The 13,603-nt window shown below is 42.7% G+C and overlaps 2 protein-coding genes across 3 annotated transcripts in view; both read left to right on the top strand.

The window, feature by feature from the left end:
• LOC120746274 (NLR family CARD domain-containing protein 3-like) overlaps positions 1–4,877 on the top strand; it is a 29,863-nt gene extending 24,986 nt beyond the window's left edge. Inside the window, exon 13 of the mRNA XM_040051681.1 lies at positions 3,859–4,877. Within this exon, the coding sequence (XP_039907615.1) occupies positions 3,859–4,227 (369 nt within the window). The 3' untranslated portion in view covers positions 4,228–4,877. The remainder of the gene's footprint in view (positions 1–3,858) is intronic.
• Positions 1–13,603, top strand: part of f2 (coagulation factor II (thrombin)) — a 38,749-nt gene that overhangs the window by 7,396 nt on the left and 17,750 nt on the right. The window contains exons 13-15 of one of the 2 annotated variants that reach the window (XM_040051720.1): positions 149–327; positions 561–631; positions 1,831–2,067. In XM_040051720.1, the coding sequence (XP_039907654.1) occupies positions 149–327; positions 561–631; positions 1,831–1,986 (406 nt within the window). In that variant the 3' untranslated portion in view covers positions 1,987–2,067. Of the gene's footprint in view, positions 1–148; positions 328–560; positions 632–1,830; positions 2,068–13,603 lie in introns of those variants that run through there. The other variant, XM_040051721.1, reaches the window with a different exon arrangement.

Genomic DNA, 13,603 nt, shown 5'->3' with positions numbered 1-13,603 from the left:
ATTCTTCAGATCCCACAGATTCTTTCTGTCTTATTGGAAAGTCTAAAGTAATGCAAAGACTGCGCCAGTAGAGGGTGCTATTAAGAACTGTGCTCAGAGACACTTTGGTTCAGTGAGGTATTTGACTGACTGGTATTTTTTCCGGCAGTCTGATGTCTGAAGGCTTTAAGGGCCGAGTTACCGGGTGGGGGAACCTGAAGGAAAGCTGGAACCCTGCAGTGAGAAATTTACCATCAGTCCTTCAGCAAATCCACCTACCGATAGTGGACCAGAACATCTGCCGCAGCTCCACTTCAGTCAAGATCACAGACAACATGTTCTGTGCTGGTAAAACAAAACAAAAGATTTTCCACATTTGTTCAAGAAAATGCTTGTTTATATTTTATCTTTGGCTTATATTTGGTCCAACTGTTTGATCCTGAATAAACCCCTGGTGTGCTGAGTGATGCTGCCGTCTCATTGGCTGTACTGAATGGAATTTGGCTGTTTCTCTCAGGATGATCCTGCATCTCCTGAAGGTGTCAAAGTTTCTCTATAATTACAGTCTCTGGTTGTTTCAGGTTATAAACCAGACGATAACCATCGTGGAGACGCCTGTGAGGGAGACAGCGGTGGACCTTTTGTGATGAAGGTGAGAATCACAATGAAAGAAGAACAAATGATAGATTAAGTCTCCTCTTTACCATTTCTTGTCATTAGATAACATCTGGTTTATATCTCAAGCAGATGTTTAATAAAATATTTGTTAAATAAATTATAAGACCGACGGCACGAGAACACACAGAAGTGACATCATGTTTTAATTAACACATAGTAATAAATTATGTAGACTGTGTATTAACTCTTAATTATATAATCAAGTTAACATTTACATTAAAAATGTAATTTTTTCTCGTTCACAAGTTGAACAGTAGTGTAATGGGAATTTCTTATTCCTGACACGTTAAAATTGTTAACGAATTTCCTGAAAATCTGTCTGGACATTAACAGTATTTTATAGTCATAAAATATTTAACCATAATCCAAATATGTAAAATTTATGAAAATGCAAAATGTTGTAATAGGAAATACCAATGCTTGGGTTGACCTGTGCCGAAGTCATACAGCCATGCTTTCTCCAACTAAATTCCCAGTCACACAATCCTAGAGACCAGATGGTAACCCCATGGCAACCAAAGGGGAAAATGTGTGTTCTCTGGGACACCAATGATGATTTGATTCACACAGTTTGTTCAGGGTTTATTCAGTGATTTCATTCATCGCTTTAACTTTGTGTGCATTTTTTTTATGTAGTTGATTATAAATTATTTTTGTGGTCTGTAAATCCCTTTCTACCTAGGTTTTGAAAAGTGCCACACAGCACTGATTTTATTATTATTAATATTAGCATTAAAACATATACACTGCACAATCATACACCAATATTTCACTGGACCTACTTCACCTACTAATGGGAAGGTTGTTGGTTTGATCCCTGTCTGTGTGCCAAATACCCTTTGGGCACTTTGGCATCAGAAACCTTCATCAAAAAGGGGTTAGGGGTTAGGGTAAAAAGTGTGTAAAGTCTTCAGATTTGCCTAATTGGCAGCCTCAATCTTCATTTATTATCTCAATTTAGAGAAAAGCAGTAAATCCTCACAGTTAAGTGTTATTTGGCATTTTGCTTAAAAATTGAAAAAATAGTTAAAATAGTTAAAATATTTATAGAGTTTTTCGTTCTTTCAGCTCTGAAAAGACTTTTCTACCATTTACAAAAGGTTCAATCTGAGAATTTAGAATAGTTGCCTTTGCAAACAATGAGTCTTATTTTGAAACTGTCTTCCTGTGCAGTACCCGGCAGAGAACCGCTGGTATCAGATTGGCATTGTGTCATGGGGAGAGGGCTGCGATCGTGACGGGAAGTACGGCTTCTACACTCACCTGTTCAGGATGACCAGGTGGATAGGCAAAGTTATTGAAAAGATGGGAGGAAGCGAAGATGAGTAAACACAAACCATCGATGTCAATCACTTCACATTGAACCCTGTTAAGCAGCATGGCCCCAATAAAGATTGTTAACGCATTGTACCCTGGCCTCTGGTGTTATTCAAAAGCCTTGGTTTGACCTGCAGCAATAAGAGTCAGAGATAACAAATAAGCCAACGTGATCTTAGGAGTTCTCTGGGGATTTTTCCAGAGGTTTGTAGCTACCAGTCAACAGATTGTTAACAAAAACAGAGGTTATAGCTGCACTGTACATCCATGTACTATTTATTCATACATGACAGAGGCTCTAAAGTGTTCTCATTATGTATTTAAGTTTCTCCAGCAGTGCTACTCTAGATCTGTTCAGTTTAAAGCATTACAGTTACAGCAGCGATAGAAACTATTAAACATCATTAGGGGCGATGCTGCGCGCTGGCTGTCCCGTCTTTGAGTGCAGAACAAGCGCTCACAAAGCAGCAGCTCGGGGATGACGTCACATACATGGGTCCTCTGTTGGACTATAGGAAAACCCGGACATTTTTATCAATCTCAAAAATCCCCCCGGACGCCCCGAACAGAATTTGAAAAGTGGACATGGAGGACGGTTGGTCACCCTATGACACAGGCTGCTCCACACTAGTGATGGGATTTCCGGCTCTATATATATATTATATATATATATATAATATATATATATAATATATATATATATATATAATATATATAGATTATTATATATATATATATATATATCTATAATATATATTATATATATATATATATATAGATAAGTAGATATATATATATAGATATATAATATATATATATATATATATATATGAATATTATATATACGTATATAATAATAATATATCTATATATCATATATATATATATCGGTATATATATATAGGTATATTGTGCTATTTCTTACTTTGTGTATTGTCGGTTTTTGTTACTGTTTGTACTGGAGCGCTGTAACCAACATAGTTTCCCCTAGGGATCAATAAAGTGTGCTGATTCTGATTCTGATTATACACTTTATACACTACAATTTATACACTTTCACAGACATATGTCACAAATTGCTTCACAAGTACGGTAACAAAACATAATACAGTCATAAATACATCATAAAAACCCTGGTCTAATTAAAGTTTTTTGAAATAAAAATATCTTCAGCTGTTTTTTGCGCTGAAAACCAGATAGAGAGGACAGCTTCCCAGGAACCTGACTGAGATGTACATATATTTCCTGGTGGTTCAGGGCAAAGTACGATGGAGGAGCTGAAAGAGATCCACACTGGAGTCTAGAGAGCAGGATGATGATTGAGTCTCTGGGAAAACTGGCTTTTGAGCAGCTGCAGAAAGTAAACATGGTCTTCTATGAATCAGACCTGACAGAGTGTGGCATCAATATCAGAGCAGCATCAGTGTACTGATTATACACAGATCTTTAAAGAGGAGAGAGGACTGTACCAGGACAAGGTTTTCTGTTTTGTCCATCTGAGTGTTCAGGAGTTTTTGGCTGCTCTTCATGTTCATCTGACCTTCTTCTGCTCTGGAGTCAATCTCCTGGAAAAACAAACACCCTCCAAAAAGAATGAATCAAGAGAATTTGCAGAGACACATTTATTTCAGAGTGCTGTGGACAACACTTTAAAGAGTCCAAATGGACATCTGGACTTGTTCCTCCACTTCCTGCTGGGTCTTTCATGAAAAACTAACTAAGTTCTGCTACAAGGACTGCTGACAAAAACAGGAAGTAGCTCAGTGACTATTCAGAAAACAGTCGAGGATATCAAGAATGATAACAGTGAGAATCTGTCTGCAGCGAACAGCATCAACACGTAAAGGCAGCAACAGGAACACCAGGAGCAACAGGACAGGAAAGGTTGATATTGCCGTGAGTTATAAAGGAATCAGAAGGAAAGGAGACACAAACCACTCATGGCTTGGAAGGAATGATCAGTCCTGGTGCCTGGGCTGCTTTCATGATGGTTACTCTTTGTGCCACAACAACAGTGTAACATTCAGTCGTCTCCCCTCCTCATCCTCTGTCTCTAACAGAGTAGCAGTGTATTTGGATGCTGCTGCTGGCACTCTGTCCTTCTACAGAGTCTCTTCTGACAGCCTCAATCACATTCACACCTGCAACACCACATTCACTGAACCTCTTTATCCTGGGTTTGGGCTTCAGAATGACACCTCACTGACTATATGTGACTTAAAAGAAGACACAGAGAAAAACTCAGAACTCTGAAATCATCTAAAACAAAAATTAGCAGTGAGCTGCCATAGTATTTCTTTCCAAAAGAGAACAACAGGCAAAGCTTTTTGCTTTAAAATCCTCCTAATATGGCTGCTGCTTTATCTTTAGGTGTAGGACTAAATAGTAATGGCAGTGTGTGAGGACTGTCCAGGTATCACTCTGTCCTTCTAGAGAGTGTCGCCTGATTTCCTCATCCACATTCAGGCCATGAGTATCACAATAGCTGAGCCTCATTAGTTTGGTTTTAGAATTAAGAACCACACCTCAATGTATTCAAAAGATTTTAACATGTTTTTAATGGATGGATCAACTGTGAGTGCCAGCATATCCAATGAACAGTACTCGCTTTTTGTTATGTCCTTGCTGTGTTTATTCGTTTATTTGTTTATTTATAAGGAACCCCATTAACTTCCACAACAGTGGTTGCTAGTCTCCCTTGGGCCCAAGCCATCAAATACAATCAAATAAAAATATTGTGCAATAAAGTGGAAGCAAAACACCCACATAATATGGCTCTTACATCCAGAGTGAGGTTTTACAATTGTAAAATGTAAGCATATAAATATCAATAACACTGAGACAAAATACACAAATTTCCATTACAAATCACATTGCTCTTTTACAATATTTACAATAATTAAAATCGTTTTTTGAAATTATGAATAGATGATAATTCTCTAATTGCATAAGGAAATTTATTCCACTTAGAAGATGCTCTAAATATAACAGAGTTTTTCAATAATTTGCTTTGAACTTGAGGAATTACTACACTGCTGTTTGTTGAAAATCGTGTAGGAAAAAATGTGATTGTATTTATGAAGAAAGTATTGCTTTCTTCATAAATACAAGTAAGCCATAGTATAATTTAGCTTGTACAGAAAGCCAAGAAAGTTTATTGTGCATTTTTTCAATATTTCTATAGTATGAACACCTTAACACTAATCTTGCTGCCTTATTCTGGACTAACTGCAGCCTGTTAAGATCTGTGTTATTAGCTGCTTAGCAAATGATTGAACAATACTCTGGATAAGATGAGTGCATTAATGACATCTTTCATAATTGAAGAAGTAATATATATCCCGTGTCCAATTTTCTTAATAACAGAGTCTATGTGCTGAGACCATGAAAGGTGGTGATTTATGGTAACTCCAAGTAATTTAATCTGGGTGACCTGTTCTAATACCAGCTTTAGGAAGATTCAGTTGTGGGCTTTTGAATAAGCATGATCTCCTTGCAATTAACATAGATTTGGATTTAGATATGTTTAAAATCATGTGGTTTTTACTTATCCAGTCAAAAATCTTGTTGTAATACGCTGGTCAATTCAGAGTTGTCTCTGGCTGAATAAAACATGGTGGAATCATCAGCATACATTACAAGACGAGATTTATCCAAAACATACGGCAGATCATTTGTGAAAACTGAATAGAGAAGTGGACTGAGGCAGCTGCCTTGGGGCAGACCACAGTTCATTTTGCAGCCCTCGGAAAATTACCATTATAATAAACCTTTTGCCTTCTTCCAGACAAATAACTTTTCATCCAGCACAAAGCAGCTGGTGAAAATCCATAACGTTTTAGTTTATCGATCAAAAGATCATAATTTATATATCAAATGCAGGACTAAAGTCCAAGAATACCACCCCAACCAAATCCCCATTATCTAGATGTTTATACCAGTTATCTGTCATGTTAATGAGAGTTGAGCTAAAGTAAAAAGACAACCAGCGCCTTTATTGTTGACCAATAATTTTAGAGCTGTTTTATAATGAAAGTCAGTTGTTGGTATTTTTTAAAAATACATGAAGGAATGTGTTCATTCATTCAGTAAAAGGACTAGATGTTACAATCCCTGCTAATGCATTGCCTCAAATGGAGAAAGCCTTGAGGGATGGCTGTTACAAGGAAAGGCAGAAACTTTACCAGCGGGACACATCGTTGTGTGCCTCAACTTCACAGGGTGTTTTGGACTTTTATCCCAACCTAATCTGCCATTTTGTTTTTACCTTTCTTGCCTTTGAGATTTGATCTAGATTATCATATTAAAATTTGGGACATATTTGGATTCATCGGGTGTTTCAGCCGTTATCACTAGACACCCTCATTAAGGAGGCCCTGCCAGGGTTGATCAGACCCCAGACTAGTTTTTTAGAATTTATTTTCTTCTATCAGTTCACTATAACTGAGAAGTAATACTTACCTCTTTAATATTTAAGGAGCCTCACTTCTTCAAAGGGATAGAAAAGGTGATACGGAGAAGTAAGACCTCGGCTTGTCCCCCTCCCGGACAAATGCTGATCAATACTGAGACTCCTCTTGGTTCGTGAAAGGTTGAGCACTGATGGATTTTCTCTTTCACTCAACTTTCTCAGCTAGACAGCTGAGGACCTGGTTGTGTTTCCATGGCTGTATCCCAATTCAGGGTCTGCAGCCTTAAAGGCCGCATTTTAAGGCCGATTACGTCACAGCGACGCGACGAAGGCTGTCCCAATTCGAAGGCTGCTCGAAATGCGGCCCTCAAATGCGTCCTTTATTTCCCTGAATTTTAAGGACGTGGCGGTGTAGACTTCGTGGCCCAACATATCCCAGAATGCATAGTGGGTGGTGGGTGTGGATAATTTTGCTGAAAAAAAACGGCAGATGAGGGGCGCCCGAAGAGTAAACTTTAAGTAAGTACTGAATATTATGTCACTTATTTATGTGCAAATGTTTAATAACGAAGAACATTAAAACATTACAGGCAGCACAGTGGCGCGGTGGTTAGCACTGTTGCCGCACAGCAAGAAGGTCCTGAGTTCAATTCCACCATCAGGCCGGGGTCTTTCTGTGTGGAGTTTGCATGTTCTCCCCGTGTTTGCGTGGGTTCCCTCCGGGTACTCCGGCTTCCTCCCACCATCCAAAGACATGCAGCTTGTGGGGATAGGTTAATTGGATAATCCAAATTGCCACTAGGAGTGAATGTGAGTGCGAATGGTTGTCTGTCCCTGTGTGTTGGCCCTGCGACAGACTGGCGACCTGTCCAGGGTGTACCCCGCCTCTTGCCCTATGACAGCTGGGATAGACTCCAGCGCCCCCCCGCGACCCTGAAAAGGATAAGCGGAAGCGAATGGATGGATTAAAACATTACTGTTGGCCACATGTCGGCAAAGATATGTGACATTACAGGGAGTGCAGAATTATTAGGCAAGTTGTATTTTTGAGGAATAATTTTATTATTGAACAACAACCATGTTCTCAATGAACCCAAAAAACTCATTAATATCAAAGCTGAATGTTTTTGGAAGTAGTTTTTAGTTTGTTTTCAGTTTTAGCTATTTTAGGGGGATATCTGTGTGTGCAGGTGACTATTACTGTGCATAATTATTAGGCAACTTAACAAAAAACAAATATATACCCATTTCAATTATTTAGTTTTTCCAGTGACACCAATATAACATCTCCACATTCACAAATATACATTTCTGACATTCAAAAACAAAACAAAAACAAATCAGCGACCAATATAGCCACCTTTGTGTGCGCATGCGCCAACCAGCGTGCAGCCTGTTACAGTCGCTCCTGCTTTTCTCTTAGTTTAGCTCTTTTTTCTTACGTATTCTTTTTTTTTCTGACTTGTATTTTCCTCCGTTTTCTATCTCTTACTCAATCATGTGGATTGAGAGAGTTTTTGTTCTTCTGCTGGCCGTGGAACTGTTACTTTTATCAAGGAACGGGACCGCGGCACATCTCTTACACTCACGGACTGTTTACTCCAGAGATCAGCTGATCGCCCTGATGCCGGCCGGCTCGCTGGCCAGGCCCGCAGAAGTACCAGCTGAAATTTGGAGGAAAACACATCGGGGATGCAGAGGTCAAGGACAGAAGAGAAGGAAAAAGGTGACGGTGAGACAGCGGAGGCTCGAAGCGAGGAGGAGGTTTAAACCGTGTCTGCCGTCTATCGTGATGGGTAATGTGCGATCGTTGGCAATTAAAATCGACGAGCTCTCAGCACTGGTACGGAGTCAGAGGGAATACCGAGAGTGTAGCCTGATGTGTTTCACCGAATCATGGCTGCACCAGGACATTCCCGATGAGAATGCTTCCGTGGACGGCTTCCACACTGTTCGGGCGGACAGGGACAGCATCGCTAGCGGTAAGCGGAAAGGAGGTGGGCTTGCTGTTCTAGTTAACAACCGGTGGTGTAACCCTGCCAACATAACAATCAAAGAAAAGATTTGTTGCCCGGACACTGAACTGTGTGCTGTTGGACTCAGGCCGTATTATTTACCCAGGGAATTCTCTCACGTCATCTTGGTGGCTGTTTATGTACCCCCCTCTGCTAACCCCACAGCTGCATGTGACACTATCCACTCTGCCATAGCTCGGTTACAGACTCAGCACCCGAGTGCCTTTATTGTGATCTCGGGTGACTTCAACCATGTTTCACTGGACAATACACTAACAACATTCAAACAATATGTGGACTGTCCCACCAGGGGAGAGAAAACTTTAGACTTGCTGTATGCTAACGTCAAGGATGCATACAGCTCCTCCTCCCTCCCCCCACTTGGTAGGTCAGATCATAACCTGATTCACCTCACCCCCCGCTATGTGCCAATTGTGAGGAGGGAACCTGTGACCACCAGGACTGTTAGGAGGTGGTCAGAGGAGGCCTTAGCAGAACTACAGGGCTGTTTCGAGGTGACCGACTGGGAAACACTCTGTGAGCCTCACGCCGAGGACATCAATGGGCTTACTGAGTGTATCACAGACTACATAACTTTCTGCACCGACTCCATTGTTCCAGCTCAGACTGTTCATTGTTACCCAAATAACAAGCCGTGGGTGACTAAGGACATCAAAGCCCTCCTCAACAACAAGAAGAGGGCTTTCAGAGGGGGCAACAAAGAGGAGGTGAGGAAGATCCAGGTGTTACTAAAGGACAAGATCAGAGAGGCTAAGGACAATTACAGGAGGAAGCTGGAGTGGAAACTCCAGCAGAACAGCATGAGAGAGGTGTGGAGGGGCATGAAGACCATCACTGGATTCAGGCCAACCAACAGCAGGGGAGCTGAGGGAGGTGAGAATAGAGCCAATGAGTTGAATCTGTTTTTCAATAGATTCGACACCACAGTGTCTGCTCCCACCCCCACAACCTCACCTGTAGTCAGCCTGGAATCCAGAGCCACACCACTGTGCCAGCCTCTCTCTTCACATGTTGCCTCCCTTGAGATTCCTGACACCCCTCCCCCACCCATCACCTTCACTCAATACCAGGTTGAGATGCAAATGAGGAGACTTCACTCAGGCAAGTCTGCTGGACCAGATGGAGTGAGTCCCCTCGTCCTCAAGACCTGTGCCCCCCAGCTGAGTGGAGTCTTTCATAAACTGTTTATGCTGAGTCTGAGTCTGCAGAGGGTCCCAGTGATGTGGAAGACATCATGCCTCGTCCCTGTACCAAAGACGCCACGTCCCAGTGGCCCCCAGGATTACAGGCCCGTGGCACTGACCTCCCACATCATGAAGACCCTGGAAAGGCTCATCCTGGACCAGCTGCGACCCATTGTAAGACCACATCTGGATCCCCTTCAGTTCGCTTATCAGCCTCGTCTCGGAACTGAGGACGCCATCATCTACCTGCTCAATCGTGTCTACACCCATCTGGACCAGCCGGCGAGCACTGTGAGGGTCATGTTTTTTGACTTTTCCAGTGCTTTCAACACCATCAGGCCGACCCTCCTGGGTGATAAGTTAGCAGCGATGCAGGTGGATGCTTCTCTGGTGTCCTGGATTGTTGATTACCTGACAGGAAGACCACAATATGTACGTCTCCCACAGTGTGTGTCTGACAAGGTGATCAGCAACACAGGGGCACCACAGGGGACTGTCCTCTCCCCCTTCCTCTTCACCCTCTACACCACAGACTTCAGCCACTGCACAGAGACCTGCCATCTTCAGAAGTTTTCTGATGACTCTGCGGTGGTTGGATGCATCAGCAGGGATGATGAGACAGAGTACCGGGCTGTGGTCGACTCCTTTGTCACGTGGTGTGAGCAGAATCATCTGCAGCTCAACGTGGCAAAGACCAAGGAACTGATCGTGGACTTCAGGAAGACCAGGAAACACTTGACCCCTGTTTCAATCCAGGGGGTCAGTGTTGACATCGTGGAGGACTATAAATACCTTGGAGTACACATTGACAATAAACTGGACTGGGCTAAAAACACCACAGCACTTTACAGGAAGGGCCAGAGTCGTCTCTATTTTTTGAGGCGACTGAGGTCCTTCAACATATGCCAGAAAATGCTGAGGATTTTCTATGAGTCTGTTGTGGCCAGTGCGATCCTCTATGCTGTTGCATGCTGGGGGAGCAGGCTGAGGGTCGCAGATGCCAACAGACTTAATAAACTAATCCGTAAGGCCAGTAATGTTGTGGGGATGGAGCTGGACTCCCTCAAGGTGGTGTCGGAGAGGCGGATGCTGTCCAAGATAAAGACAATGTTGGATAACACCTCCCACCCACTCCATGACATGCTGGTCAGTCACAGGAGCACGTTCAGTGAGAGACTGAGATTACCGAAAAGCACCACTGAACGACACAGGAAATCATTCCTGCCTGTGGCCATCTCCCTGTACAACGCATCCACTTAACACACTGTTTGCTGCTACAGCTACACATGTTTCTTTTCCAACTATTTATTTATGAGTGAAGTATGTATGTGTATATATGTATATATTGTACTATTCTTAGTTAGTGTATTGTCTGTCTTGTCTTAATGTTGGTTTAAAATGGAGCACTGTAACAAAAAATAATTTCCCCCAGGGATTAATAAAGTATTCTGATTCTGATTCTGATTCTGATGATTCTGATTTCTTTGCAAGGACACTCAAAAGCCTGCCATCCATGGATTCTGTCAGTGTTTTGATCTGTTCACCATCAACATTGCGTGCAGCAGCAACCACAGCCTCCCAGACACTGTTCAGAGAGGTGTACTGTTTTCCCTGCTTGTAAATCTCACATTTGATGATGGACCACAGGTTCTCAATGGGGTTCAGATCAGGTGAACAAGGTGGCCGTGTCATTAGTTTTTCTTCTTTTATACCCTTTCTTGCCAGCCACGCTGTGGAGTACTTGGACGCGTGTGATGGAGCATTGTCCTGCATGAAAATCATGTTTTTCTTGAAGGATGCAGACTTCTTCCTGTACCACTGCTTGAAGAAGGTGTCTTCCAGAAACTGGCAGTAGGACTGGGAGTTGAGCTTGACTCCATCCTCAACCCGAAAAGGCCCCACAAGCTCATCTTTGATGATACCAGCCCAAACCAGTACTCCACCTCCACCTTGCTGGCGTCTGAGACGGACTGGAGCTCTCTGCCCTACCAATCCAGCCACGGGCCCATCCATCTGGCCCATCAAGACTCACTCTCATTTCATCAGTCCATAAAACCTTAGAAAAACCAGTGTGGAGATATTTCTTGGCCCAGTCTTGACGTTTCAGCTTGTGTGTCTTGTTCAGTGGTGGTCATCTTTCAGCCTTTCTTACCTTGGCCATGTCTCTGAGTATTGCACACCTTGTGCTTTTGGGCACTCCAGTGATGTTGCAGCTCTGAAATATGGCCAAACTGGTGGCAAGTGGCATCTTGGCAGCTGCACACTTGACTTTTCTCAGTTCATGGGCAGTTATTTTGCGCCTTGGTTTTTCCACACGCTTCTTGCGATCCTGTTGACTATTTTGAATGAAACGCTTGATTGTTCGATGATCACGCTTCAGAAGCTTTGCAATTTTGAGACTGCTGCATCCCTCTGCAAGATATCGCACTATTTTTGACTTTTCTGAGCCTGTCAAGTCCTTCTTTTGACCCATTTTGCCAAAGGAAAGGACGTTGCCTAATAATTATGCACACCTGATATAGGGTGTTGATGTCATTAGACCACACCCCTTCTCATTACAGAGATGCACATCACCTAATATGCTTAATTGGTAGTAGGCTTTCGAGCCTATACAGCTTGGAGTAAGACAACATGCATGAAGAGGATGATGTGGACAAAATACTCATTTGCCTAATAATTCTGCACTCCCTGTAGTGACGTTTGTACTAACTTGGTTTTAAAGCCTTTACTTTAAAATATACGCCGTTCAATAGCTGACCTTAATCTTACAGAGAATGATCAAAGCTCATGTAGAAACAAACAAACAAATGAACAAAAGATTTTCTCCTTCATTTCTGTCAAACAAAGCTGTATGACACGTTTCCAGCTGTTAGTATCATGGTTGCTAGGCAACCTGGGCAGCGCAACGGAGGCTATACCGTCCCATTTCACAAGCCTCGCACTTCCGGCCTTAGCGGTCTTTAAGTACGCGGCCCTTGAGGATCGTTGAGGCTGCGTACTTTAAGGCTGCAGACCCTGAATTGGGATACAGCCCATGTGTCCATGTGCCCGAAGTAAGGCTCGTCCTGCGACCAACCAAGATGTGCTTGAGTGTTGCTGGGACTGTACACAGGGGGCAAGATGGGTACTTTTCTAAACCACACCTGCAGATTTATTGGGGAAAGCAGCACATCATATGTTGCTCGGATGATGAAACATAGCTATTAGACTCCATTCCCCAGATTTCACTCCATGAGAGTTTCCTCTTTTCAACACTCTTGCAATTCATCCAGCGACCCTGCTTGGCAAGCGCTACAGCTCTGGCATGTCTTACTGTTTTCTCCTGTCGACGCGCCTCCTCCACCATCATTTTCAATGTTCAGATACAGATGCCTGTTGCCATTGAGGTGTTACTGCTCCAAGACCAAATCCTCCTCTGCCCTGTTGGACGTGACCCACCACGTCATGATTGCGAAGATCAGATTTGGCCTGTAGCACAGATGTGCCTGGGGTCCACTTTCTCCCCGTTGCTAGAGTGGGAGCAGTGCCAATCACTATGGGGTCCCTGGAGTCTGTGAGTGACATCTCAAGCCTCACTTTTGCACATTTAAACTCCTCTACCAGGCTAGGGATAGGCACACCAGTATCCCGTTGCTGTAGAGTCCAACGCTACTGAGGCATTTGGGAAGTCCGAGCCACTTCTCAACATAGGAGCTCACTAGCCTCTGTGGTTGATTGGCATGATTGAGCGAGACCTCGTACATTGTCAACGGCCACAGTAGTCTGGGTAACAACACAAACTGGAAGCACGAGAACTTCAGTTTCCCTGGGAGTGCAATGTTGTTAATCCGCCTGAGGTCAATAGCCAAGATCTGCCTTAGTTGTACATAAATTGTCAAAGCATGGGCCAAAAACAACTTTCAACTGATTTTTTTTTTTTTATTTTAGTGGTGAAAACAGAGTACATCACACCATCTGACTCATCAGAAAATGGAGAGGAACTTAAAACCCATTTAATT

The sequence above is a fragment of the Simochromis diagramma genome, unplaced genomic scaffold, assembly GCF_900408965.1.
Source record: "Simochromis diagramma unplaced genomic scaffold, fSimDia1.1 OVJJ01000107.1, whole genome shotgun sequence".
Lineage (NCBI taxonomy): Eukaryota > Metazoa > Chordata > Actinopteri > Cichliformes > Cichlidae > Simochromis > Simochromis diagramma.
This window is presented reverse-complemented; position numbering and strand designations above follow the sequence as displayed.